General features: G+C 40.2%; 1 protein-coding gene across 1 annotated transcript; it reads right to left on the reverse strand.

The window, feature by feature from the left end:
• Positions 1-16706: 16706 nt before the first annotated feature.
• Positions 16707-17055, reverse strand: LOC128576790 (protein S100-A11-like). The gene has a single exon (XM_053579005.1). The coding sequence runs from the start codon at positions 17022-17024 to the stop codon at positions 16707-16709; it is 318 nt and encodes a 105-aa protein (XP_053434980.1). The 5' UTR covers positions 17025-17055.
• Positions 17056-25489: the final 8434 nt, after the last annotated feature.

The following is a 25489-nucleotide window of genomic DNA, read 5'->3' on the forward strand; positions in this document are numbered from 1 at the left end:
ACCAATTTCTTCAAGGGTTTTCCCTGCATTCTCCTCTAGTATTTTTATAGTTTCATGTCTTAAGTTTAAATCTTTAATCCAATGAGAGTCTATCTTAGTTAATGGTGAAAGGTGTGGGTCCAATATCAGTCTTCTGCAGGTTGCCAGCCAGTTCAGCCAGCACCATTTGTTAAATAGGGAATCTTTTCCCCACTGAATGTTTTTAATTGGCTTGTCAAAAATCAAATAGCGGTAAGTAGCTGGATTCATCTCTTGGTTCTCTATTGTGTTCCAGATATCTACTTCTCTATTTTTGTGCCAATACCACGCTGTTTTGATCACTATCGATTTGTAGTAAAGTCTGAGGTCTGGTAGTGTGATTCCTCCTGTTTTGTTTTTATTTCTGAGTAATGTCTTGGCTATTCGAGGTTTTTTCTGATTCCATATAAAACGAAGTAATGTTTTTTCAAGATCTTTAAAATATGACAGTGGAGCTTTAATAGGGAGTGCGTTGAAATTATATATTGCTTTGGGTAGTACAGACATTTTGATAATGTTGATTCTTCCCAGCCATGAGCATGGTATGTTTTTCCATTTGTTAACATTTTCAGCTATTTCTTTTCTTAGAATTTCATAGTTCGCTTTATTGAGATCTTTCACGTCTTTTGTTAGGTAAATTCCCAAATATTTCATCTTCTTTGGCACTACTGTGAATGGGATAGAGTCCTTAACTGCTTTTTCAACTTCACTGTTGTTGGTGTATATAAAGGCTACCGATTTATGGATGTTGGTTTTGTAACCTGAGATGCTGCTGTATTCCTTAATCACTTCTAGGAGTTTTGTAGTAGAGTCCCTAGTGTTTTCCAGGTACACAATCATATCATCTGCGAAGAGTGAGAGTTTGATCTCTTCTGACACTATATGGATACCCTTGATCACCTTTTCTTCCCTAATTGCGGTGGCTAAAACTTACATTACAATGTTGAAAAGCAATGGAGACAATGGGCAGGTTGCCTGGTTCCTGATCTGAGTGGAAATGATTCCAATTTAACTCGATTCAATATGATATTGGCTCTGGGTTTGCTGTAGATGGCCTCTATCAGTTAAAGAAAAGTCCCTTCTAGACCAATTTTCTTGAGTGTTCTGATCCTGAAGGGATGCTGGATATTATCAAAAGCTTTTTCTGCATCAATTGAGAGAATCATATGGTCTTTGTTTTTTAATTTGTTTATGTGCTGAATTACATTTATAGATTTACGTATATTGAACCAGCCTTGACACCCTGGGATAAAACCAACTTGGTTATGATGTATAATTTGTTTGATGTGTTGCTGGATTCTGTTTGTTAGGATCTTGTTGAATATTTTTGCATCTATATATATTAGTGTTATTGGTCTATAGTTTTCTTTTCTTGTTGGGTCTTTTCCTGGTTTGGGGATCAGGGTGATGTTTGCTTCATAGAACATGTTGGGTAGTCTTCCTTCTTTTTCTACATTTTGGAACAGGTTGAGTAATATAGGTACAAATTCCTCTTTAAAGGTTTGGTAGAATTCTGACGTGAAACCATCTGGTCCCGGACCTTTCTTTTTAGGGAGGTTTTGTATAGTTGATGCTATTTCTGAACTTGATATGGGTCTGTTCAACTTTTCCACTTGATTCTGGTTAAGTCTTGGAGGGTGGTGTGCTTTCAAGTATCGGTCAATTTCATTCAGATTTTCATACTTCTTAGAATAAAGTTTCTTGTAATATTCATTAAGGATTTTTTGGATTTCTGATGAGTCTGTTGTTATTTCATCTTTGTTGTTTCTGATTGATGATATTAGAGATTTTACTCTTTTTTTCTGATTAGGTTGGCAGAGGTTTATCTATTTTATTGACCTTTTCAAAAAACCAGCTTTTTGATTTATTCATTTGTTGTATTATTCTTTTGTTTTCAATTTCATTTAATTCTGCTCTAATTTTGGTTATTTCTTTTCTTCTACTGGGTTTGGGGTTGTAATGTTCTTCCTTTTCCAGTTGCTTGAGATGTCCCATTAAGTTGTTAACTTCCTCTCTTTCCGTTCTCTTGAGGAAGGCTTGCAGTGCTATAAATTTCCCTCTTAGAACTGCCTTTGCGGTGTCCCAGAGGTTCTGATAGTTTGTGTCTTCATTGTTGTTTTGTTCCAAAAAATTGGCGATTTTCTTAATCTCATCTCTGACCCAGCTATCATTCAGCATAAGGTTATTTAACTTCCAAGTTTTTGTATGAGCATGCAGATCCCTGTTGTTACTCAATTCAAGTTTTATTCCATGATGGTCCGAGAAGATGCATGGAATAATTTCTATTCCTTTAAATTTACTGAGGTTAGACTTGTGACGTAAAATGTGGTCAATTTGGAGTAAGTTCCGTGGGCTGAAGAGAAGTATGTGTTTTCAGTTTTGTTGGGATGAAGTGTTCTGTAGATGTCTGCTAAATATAAATATTGGATGGTTAGGTTTAAATCTAAGATTTCTTTGCTCAGCTCCTTGCTGGAGGATCGATCCAACACTGTCAAGGGAGTGTTGAAATCTCTGACGATTATGGAGCTGGAGGAAATCAAGTTACTCACGTCTGTTAGAGTTTCTCTTATTAAATGAGGTGCATTCTGGTTGGGTGCATAGATATTAATAATTGAGATCTCATCATGTTGAGTATTACCCTTAACAAATATGATGTGACCATTCTTGTCCTTCCTTATTTTTGATTGTTTAAAGCCTACTGTATCTGCAAATAAAATTGCAACACCTGCTTTTTTCTGATTACCATTTGCCCGAATTATGGATGACGATCCTTTCACCCTGAGTCTGTATTTGTCTTTTAAGTTGAGATGTGACTCTTGTATGCAACAAATATCTGGCTTGAGTTTTTGTATCCAGTCAGCTAACATATGCCTCTTTAGAGGATGGCTTAAGCCATTCACATTGATGGAGAGTATTGATAAGTCTGGTGGAATTTTGGGTATCGAGTTTTTCAAAGGTCCAGTGGACATTTTTAATCCTTTCGCCAGTGTGGAAGTTGGAGTTTGATCTGAAGTTTCTGAGTGAGTTTACTTTTGTGGTATAGGATTGGGTTGGTCATTGTGGAGGATAGGTCTGAGAATATCCTGAAGAGCTGGTTTACTTATGGCAAATTTTTTCAACATATGAATGTCACTGAAGTGTTTAATTTCTCCATCGTAAATGAAACTCAGTTTAGCTGGATACAAGATCCTGGGTTGAAAGTTATTTTGCTTTAGGAGATTAAAAGTTGATGACCACCCTTTTCTGGCTTGAAAACTTTCAGCAGAGAGATCTGCAGTTATTCTAATATTCTTACCTTGGTACATAATAGTTTTATTTCGCCGGGCTGCTTTGAGAATCTTCTCTTTCATGTTAACTTTAATGAAGCTAATTATGATATGTCTGGGGGATGACTTATTGGGGTTGAATCATGCTGGGGTTCTGAATCTCTCTGCTATCTGAATTTCAGATTCTCTAGACATGTCTGTAAAATTTTCTTTTCATAATTTCATGCAGAAGGGCCTCTGTGCCCTTCCAGGCCACTTCCTCATTCTCAGAAATCCGCATAATTCGTATATTGCTTTTTTCAAATTATCTGAGAGCTCTCTGAGTGAGTGATCTATTTTTGCTCTCCATTTCTCTTCCTCTTTGAGAGACTGGGAGCGTTCGAAGACTTTATCTTCAATGTCAGAAATCCTTTCTTCTGCTTGCTCCATTCTGTTGCTCAGGGATTCTACTGTATTTTTCATATCTTTGAGGGCTGTAAATTCTTGCTTCAGTGTGTCTAAGTCTTTGGTGTTTTTGTCTTTAAATTCGTTAAATTCTTGAGAAAACTTTTGAATTTCTCCTCGAATTCCTAATTCCATTTTATTAATCTTGTCTGCAATCCAAATTCTGAATTCGATTTCTGACATCTCAGCTAGTTGTTTATGAATGGGTTCTTCAATCACGTCTGCCATATCTTTTCTTGGGGGGGTTGATCTATTCTGGTTATTCATGTTACCAGAGTTTTTCAGCTGATTCCGCCCCATGGTTATTTTACTCCCTTTGATTTTCCCCTGGAGCTTTATCAAGGGCCGGTACAGTGTTGTGGCCTGAGAAACTGGGGCCCTGTCTTGTGTGGTGGAGCTAAGTGGTTCTGTCTTGTTTTCAGCTGGTTTCTGTTCGATCCTATTGCAACTTCTACTCTGGCTTGAAGTCTCAGCTGTGTGGAAAAATCAGCAATTAAGTCACCCCGCCTGACCCCCTCTGGCCCCAGTTGGAAAAAGAGACTCAAACCTTCCTACGACTGCACACCCAGGGCACCACCTGAAAAGTCCTCAGTCTATTAGCCCAGTTCAAATGGTCCAAATCAACTGTCTCAATCGGCACCTGTCTCGGGTGGCAGAGTTCAAGAGGTCTCTGGGAACTGGATCTCAGGGGCCTGGTGAGTCCTCTGACACGGTTCACCCCAGTGCAGCGTGGAGTCAGGAGGAGCCACCCAGCAAACAGAGCAGTCTAGGAAGGTTGACGTCTCCTTCCCCACTTTGCCCCTCCGTCGGACCCAGTCACTGGTATCTCTGCAGATGGCTAACCCAGTTGCCTGCAGTGAACAGACACTCCAGGGGTTTGCACCTGCCTGAATCGCAAGGAAGTCTGCCAGGCCCCCGCAGACTGCCGATATCTAGCAGGAGGAGATGGGGCCTGACATCTTTGAGTGCTTGATGCAGGTGATGTGAAGGAGATGTTCACTGAGGCTTAGCCCCGTCCCTGATGGATGCTGCTAACAGAACAGACAACTTTGCGGGGTTCTGTCTCTGTTCCTGTCGAAATCGCCTACAGAAGACGGGCTGTTTTGAGTTCGAACATCTTTTCTGTTGGAGGTTTGCGTCTGATCACCTCTCTGGGTCAGCCCCGCCCTGGAAGCTTCCCGGGTTTGTGAGCAGTGTCAGGAAATCCCCCGCTCACCGGTGGCCTCCTGTGGTTGCCCAGGGAGACAGTGGGTGTGGCCTCAGAATATCCAGAAGTGAGCGTTCTGCCGTTAAAGAAAACGGCTGTTCATCTACGTCCACGAACTGCTGCTGTGGTGTGGGCACTCAGGCGACCCTTTTCTCCTCTGTCTCGCGCCCCAGAGTCAGCATTGAGCGGCTGCAGTTTGTGCTGGGTCCACACCCCTCAAGAGATCCCCCAAGAATCAGAACTCTTGGGGGATAGGCCCCCAGACCCCGTTTGGGAGTGTGGGGGGCGAAGCTAGAGTTTCATTCAGTTTTACGCAACAATACGGCCCGGGGAGGGCTCCTGCACTGCACCTCAGGGAAGTGCCGCCAAGGCTTGATTTCCCCTCAGCAGAGTGCCCTCTCCTCGCTCACGTGTCCCAGAGTCAACGCTGACCTGACGCATCTCAGGCACTGTGCACTCCCCTCGAGAAATCACCCAAGGAGCCGAACTCCTTGGGGATAGGCCCTCAGACCCTGAGTGAGAGTAGGGGCTCTCAGCTCTTAGCGGGGAATCTAGAGTCTTATTCAGTCTTGTGTCCCGTAATGTTGCCCGGGGAGGGTTGCTGCACTGCACTGCAGGGAAGTGCCGCAAGGCGTGACTCCCCCTCAGCCCGGTGCCCTCTCCTCACTTGCGTGCCTCAGAGTCACTTCTGACCAGTTGCAACTCGATGACTGTCCACTCCCCTTGAGAAATCACCCAAGGATCCGAACTCCTTGGGGACAGGCCTCCAGACCTCAGTGGGCGGGAGGGGAGCACCGGGAGGGTTGCCGCTGAGGGATTCCCAAAGTTTTATTCAGTTTTATGCCTGGCAGGAGAACGCCACGGCACCCCAGTGGGGGAGGTAGGTCCAGTTTTTAGAAGGTCTCTCCCATGGAGTGTAGTGGGAGGGCCTTTAATTTCTGCCCGCTTGTTTAATTGTGGGGCTCTTGAGCCGGTCTCATGGGGGAGGGGGCTCCCGTCCGCTTGGTGGTGGATTTTGTACCTTTTGTTTGCGTCCTTGTGATCACAGCTTGCCTCAGCGGTGTTGATGTGCTTTCTTCAACCTTCTCTCTTATTGAGTCTCAAGTCCACCAGGATACTTACTAAATTTCTGTCCCTTAACTCTCCTTCTGGATAGGAGCCTCTGTTGAAAGCTGGCTTCAGTCCCCCATCTTGTCTCTGTCCCGAAGCTAAAGTTTCATTCAGTTTTATGCCCTGCCGTATTGTTGCCCGGGGAGGGCTGCTGCCCTGCACCGCAGGGAAGTGCCGCCAAGGCTTGATTTCCCCTCAGCAGAGTGCCCTCTCTTCGCTCACGTGTCTCAGAGTCAGCGCTGACCTGATGCAGCTTGGGCACTGTGCACTCCCCTCGAGCCATCACCCAAGGATCCGAACTCCTGGGGATAAGCCTCCAGACCTGGAGTGAGAGTAGGGGCGCTCAGCGGGGAAGCTAGACTTTTATTCAGTTTTGTGCCGGCCATAATGTTGCCTGGGGAGGGCTGTTGCACCACACCGCCGGGAAGTACCCCTGAGGCGTGGCTCCCCCTTATCCTGGTGCCCTCTCCTCGCTGGCGTGTCTCAGGGTCAGCACTGACCAGTCGCGGCTCGGGCACTGTGTGCTCCCCTCGAGAAATCACCCAAGGATCCGAACTCCTGGGGGACAGGCCCCCAGACCCCGAGTGAGAGTTGGGGGAAGCTAGAGTTTCATGCCGTTTTATGTCTGGCTGTACTGATGCACGGGGAGGGCTGTTGCACCGCACCACAGGGAAGTGCCACTGAGGCGTGACTCCCCCTCAGCCCAGTGCCCTGTCCTCACTCGCGTGCCTCAGAGTCAATTCTGACCAGTCTCAACTCGGGGACTGTCCACTCCCCTTGAGTAATCACTCAAGAATCCGAACTCCTGCGGGACAGGCCTCCAGACCTCCGTGGGTGGGAGGGGAGTGTTGGGGATTCAGGGTTGCCGGCAAAGGATTTTTAAAGTTTTATTCAGTTTTATGCCCGGCAGGTGAACGCCACGGCATCCCAGTAGGGGAGGTATGTCCAGTTTCTAGAAGGTCTCTCCCGTGGAGTGTAGTGGGAGGGCCTTTAATTTCTGCCCGTTTATTTAATTGTGGGGCTCTTGAGCCGGTCTCATTGGGGAGGGGGACTCCCGTCCGCTTGGTGGTGGATTTTGTACCTTTTGTTTGGGTCCTTGTGATCACAGCTTGCCTCAGCAATGTTGATGTGCGTTCTTCAACCTTCTCTCTTGGTGTGGGTCAAGTCCACCAGGATACTTACTAAATTCCTGTCCCTTAACTCTCCTTCTGGACGGGAGCCTCTGTTGAAAGCTGGCTTCAGTCCGCCATCTTGTCTCTCTCCCCCTGTTTGTTAGGATCTTGTTGAATATTTTTGCATCTATATAATTTTCTTTTCTTGTTGGGTCTTTTCCTGGTTTGGGGATCAGGGTGATGTTTGCTTCATAGAACGTGTTGGGTAGTCATCTCCTTTTTCTACATTTTGGAACAGGTTGAGTAATATAGGTACTAATTCCTCTTTAAAGGTTTGGTAGAATTCTGACACGAATCCATCTAGTCCCAGGCTTTTCTTTTTAGGGAGATTTTATATGGTTGATGCTATTTCAGAACTTGATATGGGTCTATTCAAAATTTCCACTTGATTCTGGCTAAGTCTTGGAAGGTGACGTGCTTGCACGTATTGGTCAATTTCCTTCAGATTTTCATATTTCTGACAATAAAGTTTCTTGTAATATTTATCAAGGATTTTTTTAATTTCTGAGGAGTCTGTTGTTATTTCGTCTTTGTTGTTTCTGATTGATGAAATTAGAGATTTTACTCTTTTTTTTTCCTGGTAGGTTAGCCAACGGTTTATCTATTTTATTCACCTTTTCAAAAAACCAACTTTTGATTTATTGATCTGTTGTATAATTTTTTTGTTTTCAATTTCACTTAATTCTACTCTAATTTTGGTTATTTCTTTTCTTCTACTGGCTTTGGGGTTGGAATTTTCTTCCTTTTGTAGTTGCTTGTGATGTCCCATTAAATTGTTAACTTCCTCTCTTTCCATTCTCTTGAGGAAGGCTTTCAGTGCTATAAATTTCTCTGCGGTATCGCAAATATTTTGATAATTCATGTCTTCATTGTCGTTTTGTTCTAAGAATTTGACAATTTCCTTCTTAATCTCATCTCTGACCCAGCTATCATTCAGCATAAGGTTATTTTACTTCCTTGTTTTTGTATGTGTATGTAGATTCCTGTTACTGATTTCAACTTTTATTCCATGGTGGTCCGAGAAGATGAATGAGATGATTTCTACTCCTTTAAATTTACTGTGGTTAGACTTGTGACCTAAGTTGTATTGATTTTGGAGTATGTTCCTTGGGCTGATGAGAAGTATGTGTATTCAGTTTTGTTGGGACGAAATGTTATGTAGATGTCTAAATCCAAATGTTGGATGGTTAGGTTTAAATCTAAATTTTCTTTGCTCAGCTTCTTATTGGAGGATCGATCCAACACTGCCAAAGGATTGTTGAAATATCCAACTATTATGGAGCTGGAGGAAATCAAGTTGCTCATGTCTGTTAGGGTTTTTCTTATAAATGAGGTGCATTCTGGTTGGTTGCATAGATATTAATAACTGAAATCTCATCATATTGAGTATTACCCTTAACAAATATGAAGTGACCATTCTTATCCTTCCTTACTTTTGTTGGTTTAAAGTCTATGTATCTGCGAATACAATTGCAACACCTGCTTATTTCTGATTACCGTTTGCCTGAGATATTAATGACCATCCTTTCACCCTGCTTCTATATTTATCTTTTAAGGTGAGTTGTGATTGTTGTATGTAGCAAATATCTGGCCTGAGTTTTTGTATCCAGTCAGTTAACCTGTGCCTCTTTGGAGGACATTTTGAGCTGTTCATATTAATGGAGAATATTGATATGTGGTAAAATTTGGGGTACAAATTTTTTTGAATGTCCTGTCAACATTTTTAATCCTTTCACCGCTGTGGCAGTTGGAGTTTGAACAAAAATTTCTGAGTGAGTGTACTTTTGTGGTAGAGGATTGTGTTGGTAATTATGGAGGATAGGTCTGAGATTATCCTGAAGAGCTGGTTTGGTTATGGCAAATTTCTTTAACATATGAATGTCATTAAAGTATATAATTTCTCCATCATAAGTGAAATTCAGTTTAGCTGGATACAGGAACTGTGGTTGAACGTTATTTTGCTTTAGGAGATTAAAAGTCGATGACCACCCTCTTCTGGCTTGAAAAGTTTCAGATGAGATATTTGCAGTCATTCTAACATTCTTTCTTTGGTAGGTAATGGATTTCTTGCGTCTGGCTGCTTTCAGAATTTTCTTCTTCATAGTAACTTTCGTGAAGTTAATTATGATATGCCTGGTCAATGTCTTATTCGGATTGAGTCGTGCTGGGGTTCTGAAACTGTCTGCTATCTGAATTTCAGAGTGTCTTGGCATGTCTGGAGAATGTTCTTTCATAATTTCATGGAGAAGGGCCTCCATGCCTTGTGAGGCCACTTCATCACTTTCAGAGATTCCAATGAGGCATATATTAGCCTTCTTCGAATTATCCCAGAGCTCTGTGAGTGAATGATCCATGTTTGGTCTCCATTTCTCTTCCTCTTTGAGAGTTTGGGAGCATTCAAAGGCTTTGTCTTCAATGTCAGAAATCCTTTCTTTTGCTTGCTCCACTCTGTTACTGAGGGATTCTACTGTATTTTTCAGATCTTTGAATGCTGCAAATTCTTGCTTCAGTGCATCAAAATCTTTGGTGGTTTTGTTTTTAAAGTGGTTAAATTCTTGAGACAACTTTCGAATTTCTCCTCGAATTTCTAATTCTGACTTTTGAATTTCTCCTCGAATTTCTAATTCCAAATTTTCCTCCATTCTATTCATCTTGTTTGCAATCCAAATTCTGAATTGGATTTCTGATATCTTGGCCAGCTGTTTACGAGTGGGATCTTAAGTTACATCTGCCATATCTTTCCTTGGTGGGGGGTGGGGTGGGGGGTTGATCTATTCCGGTTATTCATGTTACCAGAATTTTTCCACGAATTCAGCCTCATGATTGTTTTACACCATTTGATTTTTCCCCTGTAGCTTTCGAGGATCTGTACAGTGCTATGGCCTGAGAAACTGGGGACATGTTTGGTGTGGTGGGGCTAAGTTTTTCTGTCTTGTTTTCAGTTGGTCTCTGTTCAACCCTAGTGAAACAGTTCATCTGGGTTGAAGTCTCATCTGTGGAGTAATACCAGCAATTGATTCAACCCACCCCCTCACAGGCAACAATTTGAAAAAGAAAATCAGACCTTTCTACAACCACATACCCAGTGCACCACCTGAATAGTCCTTGGGCAATTGGCTCAGTTCAAAAGTTCCAAATCAATTGTCTCAATCAGCACCTGTCTCAGGTGGGAGAGTTTAAAAGGTCTTCGGGAACTGGATCTCAGGGTTGTGGTGACCAGATTTGGCTTACTCCAGTGCTCCGTGAAGTCAAGAGGACCCACCCAGCAAATGGATTAGTCTGGAAAGGTTGATGCCTCCTTCCGACCTTGCACCTCTGTCACACCCAGTCACTGATAGCCCCACAGGGCTTTTACCCAGTTGCCTGTTATGAACAGATTCTCCGGGGGTTTGCACCTGCCTGAATAACAAGGAAATCTATTTCTGCTTATCCAGGCTGCTGCGCTCTCCCTCTATCTAGCAGGGGGAGGTGAGGCCTGACAAACTCAGGTGCTTGATGGAGGCTGGGAGGTGTTCACTCGGTTCAGCCCCGCCCCTGATTGATGTTACTGACAGAACAGAATGGAACAAATTTGTGAGAATTTTTTTCTGTCCCTGATAAATTCCCCTGCAGAGGTGAAGCTGTTTTGAGTTCTCAGAGCCTGTGCCTCAGGCCCTGTCTTTGCTCCTGCAGGTTTGTATTTGGTTAACTGTCAATTCTAGCCTTCTGTCTTCCTTTGTCTATAGGCTGATGATCCCCTGAGGGCCGGGTTCATCTTATGCTCAGTAAAGTGGTCCTGTGGGTCAGCCCACACTGGGAACTTCCCGGCTCTGTGCAGGTGTTTCTAGTCCCCATGCTCCATCCAGGCTGGTACCGCCTCAAGCAAACCCTTTATTCATGGGGCCTGCGATTCCATCCCAGATCTGTTTCGTGGTGGCTGCCACCTGAGTAGATGCCCAGCCTCCTCTGGTTTTCCAGGGAGACGGGGGTGTGGCTTTGGAATATCCAGGAGTGAGCCCTATTGTTGCCAAAAGACAGCTGCTGCTCTGCACTTCGGGGCACTGCCACTCTGGTGTGGTTCCCTCTCAGCTAACTGTCCTCTCCTCACTCCAATGCTGCAGAGTCAGCAATGACCAGCTGCAGTTTAGGCCCTGTCCATACCCCTTGAGAAATCACCCAAGAATCTGGACTCCTGGGGGACAGGCCTCCAGACCTCAGAGTGAGAGTGGAGGGGAGTGCTGGGAGCTCAGAATTGCAGGTAGAGAATATATACAGTTTTACACAGTTTTATGCCTGGCAGGAGAATGATGTGGCAGCCTAGGATGGGAGGTAGATCCAGTTTTTAGAGGGTCTCTTCCATGGAGTGTAGTGGGAGGGCCCTTGAACTCTGCTCATTTGTTTGTGGGGCACTCCAGCTTTTCTCATGGGGGAGGGGATTCCTGTCTGCTTGGTGATGGATTTTGTATCTTTTGTTTGTATCCTTTGGGTCACAGGTTGCCTCAGTGGGGTTGATGTGCATTCTTCAACCTTCTCTCTTGGTGCAGCTGTAAACCACCAGGTTAATTGCTAAATTTCTGTCCTTTAACTCTCCTTCTGGACAGGAGCCTCTGTGGAAAGCTGGCTTCAGTCAGCCATCTTGTCTCCGCCTCTGCAATATACAATTTTAATGCAATCCCTATTTAAGCTCCACTGTCATACTTAAAGATCTCAAAAAAATCGTACGTAATTTTATATGGAATTAGAGAAAACCTTGAATAGCCAAGACATTGTTCAGAAATAAAAACAAGGCAGGATGAATTACACTACCAGACGTCAGACTATTCTATAAATCAATAGTGATCAAACAGCATGGCAGTGGCACAAAAACAAAGAGGTAGATGTATGCAACAGAATAGAGAACCAAGGGATGAACCCAGCTACTTACCATCATTTAATCTTTGACAAGCCAATTAAAAAATTAAGTGGGGAAAAGATTCACTATTCAACAAATGGTGCTGGATGAACAGCTGGTGAACTGTAGCAGACTGAAACTGGACCTACACCTCTCACCGTTATCTAAGATAGACTCTCACTGGATTAAAGATTTAAACCTAAGACATGAAACTATAAAAATACTAGAAGAGAGTGCAGGGAAACGTCTTGAAGAAATAGACCTGGGTGAATATTTTATGAGGAGGACCCCCTGGACAATTGAAGCAACATCCAAAATACACTACTGGGACTTGATCAAACTGAAAAGCTTCTGCACAGCCAAGAACACAGTAAGTAAAGCAAGCAGATAGCCCTTAGAATGGGAGAAGATATTTGTAGGTTATGTCTCCAACAAAGGTTTAATAACCAAACGTATTAGCAAGAAAAGAGCAAGTGATCCCATCGCAGGCTGGGCAAGGGACTTGAAGAGAAACTTCTCTGAAGAAGACAGGCACATGGCCTACAGACACATGAAAAAAATGCTCATCATCCTTAATCATCAGAGAAATGCAAATGAAAACTACTTTGAGGTATCATCTAACTCCAGTAAGATTAGCTCACATCACAAAATCCCAAAACTAGAGATGTTGGTATGGATGTGGAGAAAAGAGAACACTTCTACATTGCTGGTGGGAATGGAAACTAATATGTTCCTTTTGGAAAGATGTTGGGAGAACACTTAGAGATCTAAAAAGAGATCTGCCATTCGATCCTATAGTTCCTCTACTCGGTATACATCCAGAAGACCAAAAATCATATGTACCAGAATGTTTACTGCAGCCAAATTCATAGTTGCTAAGTCATGGAAGAAGCCCATGTGCCCATTGATCCAGGAATGGAAAAATAAATTGTAGTATATGTAAACCATGGAATATTATGCAGCCTTAAAGAAAGATGGGGGACTTTACCTTTTACATGTTTACATGGATGGAGCTGGAACATATTCTTCTTAGCAAAGTGTCTCAGGAATGGAAGAAAAAGTATCCAATGTACTCAGTCTTACTATGAAACCAATTTATAGCTTTCTTATGAATAACCCAATTATAGCCCACAAAGAAGGGAAAAGAGGATAGGGAGGGGAGGGAAGGGTGGTGGATGGGTAGAGGGAGGGTAATTGGTGGGACCACAGCTAAGGTGCATCTTACAAGGATACATGTGGGGTGGTGCCTGTGGCTCAAAGGAGTAAGACGCTGGTCCCATATGCCGGAGATGGTGGGTTCAAACCCAGCTCCGGCCAAAAACTGCAAGAAAAAAAAACAAAAAAAAAAACAAGGATACATGTGAAATTTTCTAGGTGTAGAATATAAATGTCTTAACACAATAACTAGGAAAATGTCATGAAGGCTTTGTTAACCAGTTTAATGAAAACATTTGAAATTGTGTATAAAACCAGCACATTGTATTCCATCATTGCATTAATGTACACAGCTATGATTTAATAAAAAAAAAAAAAGAAAGAATGAAAGAAAGTAGAGGATGGAAAGCATGGTAAAAAAAAAAAAAAAAAAAAGCACCCATGACCATTCCTATAAGCATGGTGCTCAGACTCCTACATAATGTAACATTCTGAGGTTCTGGGTGAACATATCTTTGGGGAGAAACAATTCAACCCACTATAGTGTCCATATAATGATATGAATTAATTTCTAAAATATATCATTAAGTTTATAAAGCAAGGTATGGTGGGGAGGGGATTCGCTAAGTTCCTACCTAATGGTAAAATCTAGAGCAGTGGTTCTCAACCTTCCTAATATTACAGCCCTTTAATACAGTTCCTCATGTTGTGGTAACCCCCAACCATGAAGTAGCAATGAAAATAATTTTATGGTCGGGGGTCACCACAACATGAGAAACTGTATTAAAGGGTTGTGACATTAGAAAGGTTGAGAACCACTGATCTAGAGGTATAGGGCACACTTCCTGGGCGAAGGACTCAAGTACAATACGGACTTTATCTTACAAATGCAAACATTATTGCCTAATCATGTGTACCCTCATGTTAATTCAAAATGAAAAGCAAAAGCAAAGTATAGAATAGTGTTTATAGTATGCTATGTTTTATGAGAAAGGAGAAGTAAAAATATACATACACATATATGTATGTATCTATACATGCATGTATTTTCAAACAGTAACCCTAGAATGATAAACCAGAAACTAACCAAATCATTAACTCTGGTGGTGGTGAGGGAGGTGAGAAGACACGGATAGAAGAGAGACTTCTTTTTATACAGTTTTGACTTTTAAAGCATGTGTTAATGTTCTACCCATTTAAAAGAAACTTAAATATTTTTAAAACCCTTAAAATTGAAAACAAACTTTTTTTTTTGAGACAGAGTCTCACTTTGTCACCCTTGGTAGCATGCCATGGCATCACAGCTCACAACAACTTCCAACTCTTGGGCTTAAGCGATTTCTCTTGCCTTAGCCTCCCAAGTAGCTGGGACTACAGGTGCCTGCCACCATGCCCAGCTATTTTTTGGTAGCAGTTGTCATTGTTGTTTAGTAGGACCAAGCCAGGTTCCAATCTGAATCCGCCTGCCTCGGTGTATGTGGCCAACACCCTAACCACTGAGCTATGAGCGCCAAGCCTGAAAACAAACTTGAATAAATGAACCTAATTCTGTATCAGGTAATAATACTATACATAAGAAAAATTATTAAAATATTTAATGTGACATTACACTATATAATATGTTGTATATTCTTATTGGTATATATTCAAAGACAGTAAGAACTGTAAACAAATTTTTAACTTTATTCCTTAGTTTACTGGCAGTAATATCTATATTATTATTTTTTATTTTTAGAGATGGAGTCTTACCCCATCGCCCTCCGTAGATTGCCATGGTGTCACAGCTTATAGCAACCTCCAGCTCTTGGGCTTAACTGGTTCTCTTGCCTCACTCTCCTGAGTAGCTGGGACTACAGGCGCCCACCACAACTCCCAGCTATTCTTTTGTTGCAGTTTGGCCTGGGCTGGGTTCGAAACCGTCATCCTTGATATATGGGGCCACTGCCCTACTCACTGAGCCACAGGCGCCACCTTATATTATTGTTTTAAAATGATTTTTATGTATTGTAAGGTGGAACAAATAATTATTTTAATATTATTAGGAATCATGATTTTCATTATAAAAATATATACAAGTAAAAATGCTATAATTTTACACTTCAGTTAGAAATATCAATAAAAGAAAAACAGAGAAAATCAATGAAACCAAAAGTTGTTTTTTTAAATACCAACAAAATTAAATTTTTCCATTTCACTTATGCTAACACATATATTGACATAAAATTGTTGATAATATCTCCTTACTAGCCTTTTAATGGTTATAGGATCTGTAGTGATAAATCCCCTTAATTCCTGGTATTGGTATTTGTATCTCTCTTTCTCTCTCTCTTTTTTTTTTTTTTTTTTGACTCATCTGATGCATCTTTTTGTTCCAAAAGCAAGGAAATACTCAAAAATCAATGGAAGTTTGTTGAAAGGATAGGAACTAGATTGAAGAGGCTTCTGCTGATTAAATTTGTGAGAATTTGAGCTTTAAAAAATAATGAATATAATTGAACAAAATACATGAAACAAGAAAAAATACACTAAAAAATCTCCACACAAAAGCAAACCTTGTTTCTAAATATTAGAGGCAATTATTGTACATATTCCTAATTTTGAAAATTGATTAATAATTGGAGAGATCTAAGCACCTTTTTTGCCTTTTCAGTGGGGATTGTATTTCAGGGGTAATAAAATAACCCCAGCTGTAAAGGAAACTCTTCTTAAGACTGTCTGCTAATAAATGGAGAAGAAATGATAAAAATGACAGCCGCTATTTGCTATCTAATTCAGGCAAAAGTCATCAATGGATGCTAAACCCACTACACAATACCCATTAATCTCCATTACATCATGAAAAACTAGATATCCCTGTGGCACCAAGTATTACTCCATACATAACTTCTTAGGTGAAAAGTAAAAACTGTTAACTTCATAATGGAGAGATCTAGAGTGTAGGAAAAAAATGTGAAAGACTTTAAAATGTATCAAATATTTTATTCTTCAGTGGAAAAGTAGGTGTTCAGGTAATCTGAATCCAGTTGTGTCTCTGAGCTTTTCATTGTCTGAGTTATTTCACAACCCTTGAAGTAGTAGAATATTGAGAATAATGTGAATGATTCATGTCCATAAAAATGGGAATTGTCTGGTAGAAATGCAGTTAATTATTGCATGTGGATTTAAGCAAATTTATTTCAGTATTCACTCAACCTGTACATGTATTTATTGTTTGGTTTTTCCTTTGAACCAGTTGTCACATCTTACTGGTTCCCTCATAAATTAATAAGTTAAATAACATTTTTGACACATGTTCATTTTTTTTTTCTGTTTTTAAAAAAATGATACTGTTTTATTGCTAACTGCAAGTGAGGCCTGCATGAGGTGGTGGGTGTGCTGGGCTCAGGGGATGTGTGGGCTCTGAGGAGGCGTTGATGATGGGGTCTAGAAGGAAATGGGGTGGGTTTGGAGGCCAGGTGGGGTCCTCACATCTGCTTGTGAGGATGGGCAGCCTTGAAAAAGGATTCATGACAAGCCACAGCCATGCCTCCGATAAGATTAAGGAATTCTTGGAAATCTAACTGCCCATCAGAGTTGAGGTCCAGTTTCTTCATCATGCGGTCAAGCACGCCAGGGTCCTTCTGATTCTTTGTGAAGGCAGCCAGCTCTGCGTTCATGAAGTTCAGGAACTCAGTCTTGGACAAGGTGTAGCTGTAGCCGTCCTTTCCAGCATACTTCTGGAACACAGCGATCAGGGACTCAATGCACCACTCGGTGTCAGTGGGGCTGGGGACTTCTGCCATGCTGGAGCTGAGCGAGGCACCGAGGCTGTGGCTGGGACGGGGCTGCAATTTGTCGACACATGTTCATTTTTTATTTGTTTCAGAGTCCTGAGTTTACCTGTTTCAAAAATGGTCCTTGAACAAGCAGAAACCACTTTGATTCAATGAACAAAGATAGCATTACTAATAATAGACACATTAACAAATACATCTCCTGATGTAATATATTTCTGAATCACAGAACATCACCTATGTAGTATTCTTAAATAATAGTTTAACCAGAATGTAATTAACACTTTTGATCTAACTTCCCCTTTACAAATTAATTGCTGGAAGAGAAACAATTTAAATGATACCAGAAAATGATTATACAAAGTCAGAATGTGAGACATTCTACAAAATATTTTAACATTCTCTTCCGAAAGTTAATGTTGTGTAATAAGAAAAAAGAAGGTTCGAATTTAAAGAGATAAAATTACAAAATGAACTCAGTGATCCTCAACTGGATTCTTTCTCTAAAAAAAACAGCTATGAAAGACAATTTTAAAGCAACTGGGGACATTTGTAAAGGAAATGGGCATTAGACATAATAAGAAATTATTGCTCATTTTCTTAGGTTTATTTAAACAAATTTATTTATTTATTTATAGAGACAGAGTTTCACTATGTTGCCTGGTAGAGTGCCGTGGCGTCACAGCTCACAGCAACCTCCAACTCTTGGGCTTAAGCAATTCTCTTGTGTCAGCCTCCCAAGTAGCTGAGACTACAGGTCTGGCTATTTATTGGTTGTAGTTGTCATTGTTGTTCGGCAGGCCTGGGCTGGGTTCAAATCCACCAGCTCTAGTGTATGTGGCAGGTGCCCTAGCCACTGAGTTACAGGAGCTGAGCCAAGAAAATTATTTATTTATTTATTTAGACAAAGTCTCACTCTGTCGCCCTGGGTAGAGTGCCGTGGAATCATACATAGCTCACAGCAACCTCAAACTCTTGGGCTCAAGAGATCCTCTTGCCTTAGCCTCCCAAATAGCTGGGATTATAGGCACTGGCCACATCATCTGGCTAATTTTTCTAATTTTAGAAGAGACAGGGACCTCACTCTAGCTAAGACTGGTCTTGAACTCCTGAGCTCAAGCAATCTACCTGCCTCAGCCTCCTAGAGTGCTAAGATTACAGGTGTGAGCCACTATGCCCACCTGGAGAAAATTAGTTATTTAGAGATTACTATGGTCTGAATGTTTATGTTACCCCAAAATTCATATGCTGAATTCCTAAGCCCCAAGGTGATTGTATGAGGAGGTGGGGCTTTAGGGAGATTGTTAGGTCATGAAGACTCCACATGTTAAGAGATTAGTGCTTTTACATTCTAACAAAGATATTTGTACCAGAATGTTTATTGCAGCCCAATTCATAATTGCTAAGTCATGGAAAAATCCAAAGTGCCCATTGATCCACGAATGGATTAATAAATTGTGGTATATGTATACCATGGAATATTATGCAGCCTTAAAGAAAGATGGAGACTTTACCTCTTTCATGTTTACATGGATGGAGCTGGAACATATTCTTCTTAGTAAAGTATCTCAAGAATGGAAGAAAAAGTATCCAATGTACTCAGCCCTACTATGAAACTAATTTATGGCTTTCACATGAAAGCTATAACCCAGTTATAACCTAAGAATATGTGGAAAGAGGGAGAGGGAGGGGAGGGAGGGGGAGGATGGGCGGAGGGAGGGTAATTGGTGGGACCACACCTATGGTACATCTTACAAGGGTACATGTGAAACTTAGTAAATGTAGAATATAAATGTCTTAATATAATAACTAAGAAAATGCCAGGAAGGCTGTGTTAAGCAGTGTGATGAAAATTTGTCAAATGGTATATAAAACCAGTGTGTCAGGTGCCCCATGATTGCATTAATGTACACAGCTATGATTTAATAATAAATAAATTTAAAAAAAGAGATTAGTGCTTTTAGAAAAGAGGTCCCAGAGAGCCTGTGAGGACACAGCAAAAAGAACCAGAAAGCAGGTCCTCACCAAATCTGCTGGTGCCTTGATCTTGATCTTCAGAACTATGAGAAATAAATGTCTGTTGTTTATAAGTCACCCAATGTATAGTATTCTGTGACAGCAGCTCAAATAGATGGGGACAGAGATGAATGCTAAACTTTTTAGGAGTGAAGTACATGATATTTGTACTTAAGATAGTGCTGAAATGAAGCAAAATATGGCAAAAGGTTAATGATTGTTCAAACTAGTTGGTAGGTGTAAGGATATTAAACTTTCTGTTCTTTCTACTTTGCTTTATTTTTGAAGCACATCATAATAAAACACGAGAACAGACTCGGTGCCTATAGCACAGTGGCTAGAGTGAAAGCCACATACACTGGAGCTGGCATGTTTGAACCCAGCCTGGACCTGCCAAACAACAATAACAACTACAACCAAAAAATAGCCAGGTGTTGTGGCAGGTGCCTGTAGTCCCAGCTACTTGGAAGGCTGAGGCAAGAGAATCACTTAAGCCCAAGAGTTGGAGGTTGCTGTGAGCTCTGACACCACAGCACTCACCTGAGGGCAACATAGTGAGTCTTTCTCAAAGAAAAACAAACAAACAAACATGAGAATAAAAGAAATCCTTAGGTGTGGAGGCTCCATAGACATTTCATTGAAAACAAATTTGACTCAGGAAGGTAGTTTTACTTGCATTTGTTTCTTTTTGTCATCCACCCTTTTTGATATCTTAATTTTATAATGGAAATTTAAGAAAATTAATGGTACTAAACTCATGATATAACTACCTATATTCAATTTCACTAATAACTAAGTGATACCTTCTTTTTTTATTTTTTTCTTTACTTTTTTTTTTATAAAATCATAGCTGTGTACATAGATATGATCATGGGGCATCATACACAAGCTTCATAGACCGTTTGACATATTTTCATCACAATGGTTAACATAGCCTTCCAGGCCTTTTCTTAGTAATTGTGCTAAGACATTTAAAATTCCACATTTACTAAGTTTCACATATAACATTGTAAGATGCACCACAGGTGTAATCCCACCAATCACCCTCCCTATCCCCCCTCCCTCACCTCCCTTTCCCCTTCCCCCTAATCTTAGGTTGTAACTGGGTTATAGCTTTCATGTGAAAGCCCTAAATTAGTTTCATAGTAGGGCTGAGTACATTGGGTACTTTTTATTCCATTCTTGAGATACTTTACTAAGAAGAATATGTTCCAGCTCCATCCATGTAAACATGAAAGAGGTAAAGTCTCCATCTTTCTTTAAGGCTGCATAATATTCCATGGTGTACATATACCACAATTTATTAATCCATTCGTGGATCGATGGGCACTTGGGCTTCTTCCATGACCTAGCAATTATGAATAGGGCTGCAATAAACATTCTGGTAGAAATATCTTTGTTATGATGTGATTTTTGGTCTTCTGGGTATATGCCCAGTAGAGGAATTGCAGGATTGAATGGAAGATCTATTTTTAGATCTCTAAGTGTTCTTCAAACATCTTTCCAAAAGGAATGTATTAATTTGCATTCCCACCAGCAGTGCAAAAGTGTTCCCTTTTCACCACATCTGCGCCAACATCTCTGGTTTTGGGATTTTGTGATATAGGCTAGTCTCACTGGAGTTAGATGATATCTCAAAGTAGTTTTGATTTGCATTTCTCTGATGATTAAAGATAATGAGCATTTTTTCACATGTCTGAAGGTCGTGCACCTGTCTTCTTCAGAGAAGTTTCTCTTCAAATCCCTTGCCCAGCCTGTGATGGGATCCCTTGTTCTATTCTTGCTGATGCGTTTGAGTTCTCTGTGGATTCTGGTTATTAAACCTATGTTGGAGACATAACCTGCAAATATCTTCTCCCATTCTGAGGGCTGTTTGTTTGCTTTACTTACTGTGTCTTGGCTGTGCAGAAGTTTTTTAGTTTGATCAAGTCCCAGTAGTGTATTTTTGATGCTGCTTCAAATGTCCGGGGGGGTCCTCCTCATAAAATACTAGCCCAGACTGATTTCTTCAAGGATTTTCCCTGCACTCTCCTCTAGTATTTTTATAGTTTCATGTCTTAAGTTTCAATCTTTAGTACAGTGAGAGACTATCTTAGTTAATGGTGAGAGGTGTGGGTGCAATTTCAGCCTTCCGCAGGTTGCCAGCCAGTTCACCCAGCACCATTTGTTAAATAGGGAATCTTTTCCCCACTGAATGTTTTTAATTGGCTTGCCAAAGATTAAATAACGGTAAGTAGCTGGATTCATCTCTTGGTTCTCTATTCTGTTCCAGACATCTACTTCTCTGTTTTTGTGCCAATACCATGCTGTTTTGATCACTATCGATTTGTAGTAAAGTCTGATGTCTGGTAGCGTGATTCCTCCTGCTTTGTTTTTATTTCTGAGTAACTTCTCGGCTATTCTAGGTTTTTTCTGATTCCATATAAAACTAAGTATTGTTTTTTCAAGATCTTTAAAGTATGACAGTGGAGCTTTAATAAGGATTGCGTTGAAATTATATATTGCTTTGGGTAGTATGGACATTTTAACAATGTTGATTTTTCCCAACCATGAGCATGGTATATTTTTCCATTTGTTAACGTTCTCAGTTATCTCTTTTCTTAGAGTTTCATAGTTGTCTTTATATAGACCTTTCACGTCCTTTGTTAGATAAACTCCCAAATATTTCATCTTCTTTGGCACTACTGTGAATGGAATAGAGTCCTTAATGGTTTTTTCAACTTGACTATTATTGGTATAGATAAAGGCTACCGATTTATGAATGTTGATTTTGTAACCTGAGACACTGCTGTATACCTTGATCACTTCTAGGAGTTTTGTAGTAGAGTCCCTAGTGTTTTCCAGATATACAATCATATCATCTGTGAAGAGCGAAAGTTTGATCTCTTCTGACCCTATATGGACACCCTTGATCGCCTTTTCTTCCCTAATTGTGGTGGCTAATACTTCCATTGCAGTGTTAAAAAGCAATGGAGACAATGGGCAGCTTTGTCTGGTTCCTGATCTGAGTGGAAATGATTCCAATTTAACTCCATTCAATATGATATTGGCTGTGGGTTTGTTGTAGGTGGCCTCTATCAGTTTAAGAAATGTCCCTTCTATACCAATTTTCTTAAGTTTTCTGATCATTGAGAGAATCATATGGTCTTTGCTTTTTAATTTATGTGCTAAATTACATTTATAGATTTGTGTATATTGAACCAGCCTTGAGACCCTGAGATAAAACCAACTTGGTCATGATGTATAATTTGTTTGATGTGTTGCTGGTTTCTGTTTGTTAGGATCTTGTTGAATATTTTTGCATCTATATTCATTAGTGATATTGGTCTATAATTTTCTTTTCTTGTTGGGTCTTTTCCTGGTTTGGGGATCAGGGTGATGTTTGCTTCATAGAACGTGTTGGGTAGTATTCCTTCTTTTTATACCTTTTGGAACAAGTTGAGTAATATAGGTACTAATTCCTCTTTAAAGGTTTGGTAGAATTCTGACGTGAAACCATCTGGTCCCGGGCTTTTCTTTTTAGGGAGGTTTTGTATGGTTGATGCTATTTCTGAACTTGATATGGGCCTGTTCAGCATTTCAACTTGATTCTGGCTAAGTCTTGGAAGGTGACGTGCTTACAAGTATAGGTCAGTTTCCTTCAGATTTTCATATTTCTGAGAATAAACTTTCTTGTAATATTCATTAAGGATTTTTTTGATTTCTGATGAGTCTGTTTATTTATTTATTTATTTTTTTTTATTAAATCATAACTGTATACAATGATATGATTGTGGGGCATCATACACTCACTTCATAAACCATTTGACACATTTTTATCACAGTGGTTAACATTGCCTTTCCGGCGTTATCTCAGTTACTGTGCCAAAACATTTACATTCTACATTTACCAAGTTTCACAAATACCCCTGTAATATGCACCACAGGTGGTGTGATCCCACCGATTCCCCTCCCTCTACCCACCCCCCTCTTTCCCACTTCCCCCTGTTGTTAAGTTGTAGCTGGGTTATAGCTTTCATGTGAGAGTCCCAAATTAGTTTCATAGTAGGGCTGTGTACATTGGGTATTTTTTCTTCCATTCTTGGGATACTTTACTAAGAAGAATATGTTCCAGCTCCATCCATGTAAACATGAAAGAGGTAAAGTCTCCATCTTTCTTTAAGGCTGCATAGTATTCCATGGTATACATATACCACAATTTATTAATCCATTCGTGGATCGATGGGCACTTGGGCTTTTTCCATGACTTAGCAATTATGAATTGGGCTGCAATAAACATTCTGGTACAAATATCTTTGTTATGTTGTGATTTTTGGTCTTCTGGGTAAATGCCCAGCAGAGGAATTACAGGATTGAATGGCAGATCTATTTTTAGATCTCTGAGTGTTCTCCATATATCTTTCCAAAAGGAATGTATTAATTTGCATTCCCACCAGCAGTGCAGAAGTGTTCCCTTTTCTCCGCATCCACGGCAACATCTCTGGTCTTGAGATTTTGTGATATAGGCTAGTCTCATTGGAGTTAGATGATATCTCAAAGTAGTTTTGATTTGCATTTCTCTGATGATTAAAGATGATGAGCAGTTTTTCATATGTCTGAAGGCCTTGCGCCTGTCTTCTTCAGAGAAGTTTCTCTTCAGAGTCTGTTATTATTTCGTTTTTGTTGTTTCTAATTGATGAGATTAGGGATTTTACTTTTTTTTTTCTGATTAGATTGGCCAAAGGTTTATCTATTTTATTGACCTTTTCAAAAACCCAGCTTTTTGATTTATTGATCTGTTGTATTATTCTTTTGTTTTCAATTTCATTTAATTCTGCTCTAATTTTGGTTATTTCTTTTCTTCTCCTGGGTTTGGGGTTGGAATTTTCTTCCTTTTCCAGTTGCTTGAGATATCCCATTAAGTTGTTAACCTCCTCTCTTTCCATTCTCTTGAGGAAGTCTTGCAGTGCTATAAATTTCCCTCTTAGAACTGCCTTTGTGGTGTCCCAGAGGTTCTGATAGTTTGTGTCTTCATTGTCGTTTTGTTCCAAAAAATTGGCGATTTCTTTCTTAATCTCATCTCTGACCCAGCTATCATTCAGCATTAGGTTATTTAACTTCCATGTTTTTGTATGAGTATGCAGATTCCTGTTTTTACTCAATTCAAGTTTTGTTCCATGATGGTCCGAGAAGATGCAAGGAATAATTTCTATTCCTTTAAATTTACTGAGGTTAGACTTGTGCCCTAAGATGTGATCCATTTTGGAGTAGGTTCCGTGGGCTGATGAGAAGTATGTGTATTCAGTTTTGTTGGGATGAAATGTTCTGTAGATGTCTGCTAAATCAAGATATTGGATGGTTAGATTGAAATCTATAATTTCTTTACTCAGCTTCTTATTGGAGGATCAGTCCAACACTGCCAAAGGAGTGTTGAAATTTCTGACTGGTATGGAGCAGGGGGAAATCATGTTGCTCATGTCAGTTAGAGTTTCTCTTATAAATTGAGGTGCATTCTGATTGGGTGCATAGATATTAATAATTGAAATCTCATCATATTGAGTATTACCCTTAACAAATATGAAGTGACCATTCTTGTCCTTCCTTACTTTGGTTGGTTTAAAGCCTATTGTATCTATAAATAAAATTGCAGCACCTGCTTTTTCTGATTACCATTTGCCTGAAATATGGATGACCATCCTTTCACCCTGAGTCTGTATTTGTCTTTTAAGTTAAGATGTGACTCTTGTATGCAACAAATATCTGGCCTGAGTTTTTGTATCCAGTCAGCCAACCTATGCTTCTTTAGAGGACATTTTAGGCCTTTCACATTGATGGAGAATATTGGTAAGTCTGGTGAAATTTGGGTATCAAGTTTTTCAAAGGTCTAGTGGACATTTTTAATCCTTTCACCAGTGTGGAAGTTGGAGTTTGATCCGAAGTTTCTCAGTTAGTGTACTTTTGTGGTATAGGATTGGATTGGTGATTATGGAGGATAAGTCTGAGAATATTCTGTAGAGCTGGTTTGGTTATGGCAAATTTCTTCAACATATGAATGTCATTAAAGTATTTAATTTCTCATAAATGAGTATAAATCTCATAAATCATAAATGAAACTCAGTTTAGCTGGATACAAGATCCTGGGTTGAAAGTTATTTTGTTTTAGGAGATTAAAAATCGATGACCACCCTCTTCTGGCTTGAAAAGTTTCAAGAGAGAGATCTGCAGTCATTCTATAATCTTCCTTTTGTACGTAATGGCCTTCTTTCACCTGGAAGCTTTGAGAATTTTCTCCTTCATGTTAACTTTAGTGAAGTTAATTATGATATGCCTGGGGGATGTCTTATTGGGGGTTGAGTCATGCTGGGGTTCTGAAGCTGTCTGCTATCTGAATTTCAGATCTCTAGGTATGTCTGGAAAATTCTCTTTCATAATTTCATGCAAAAGGGCCTCTGTGCCCATCAACGTCACTTCATCTGTTT

This window comes from Nycticebus coucang, chromosome X, assembly GCF_027406575.1.
Source record: "Nycticebus coucang isolate mNycCou1 chromosome X, mNycCou1.pri, whole genome shotgun sequence".
In the NCBI taxonomy this organism is placed as follows: domain Eukaryota; kingdom Metazoa; phylum Chordata; class Mammalia; order Primates; family Lorisidae; genus Nycticebus; species Nycticebus coucang.

Bases quoted from the DNA above. Each gene is read 5' to 3' on its own strand.
- LOC128576790 (XM_053579005.1), bottom strand. From the start codon at position 17,024: ATGGCAGAAGTCCCCAGCCCCACTGACACCGAGTGGTGCATTGAGTCC.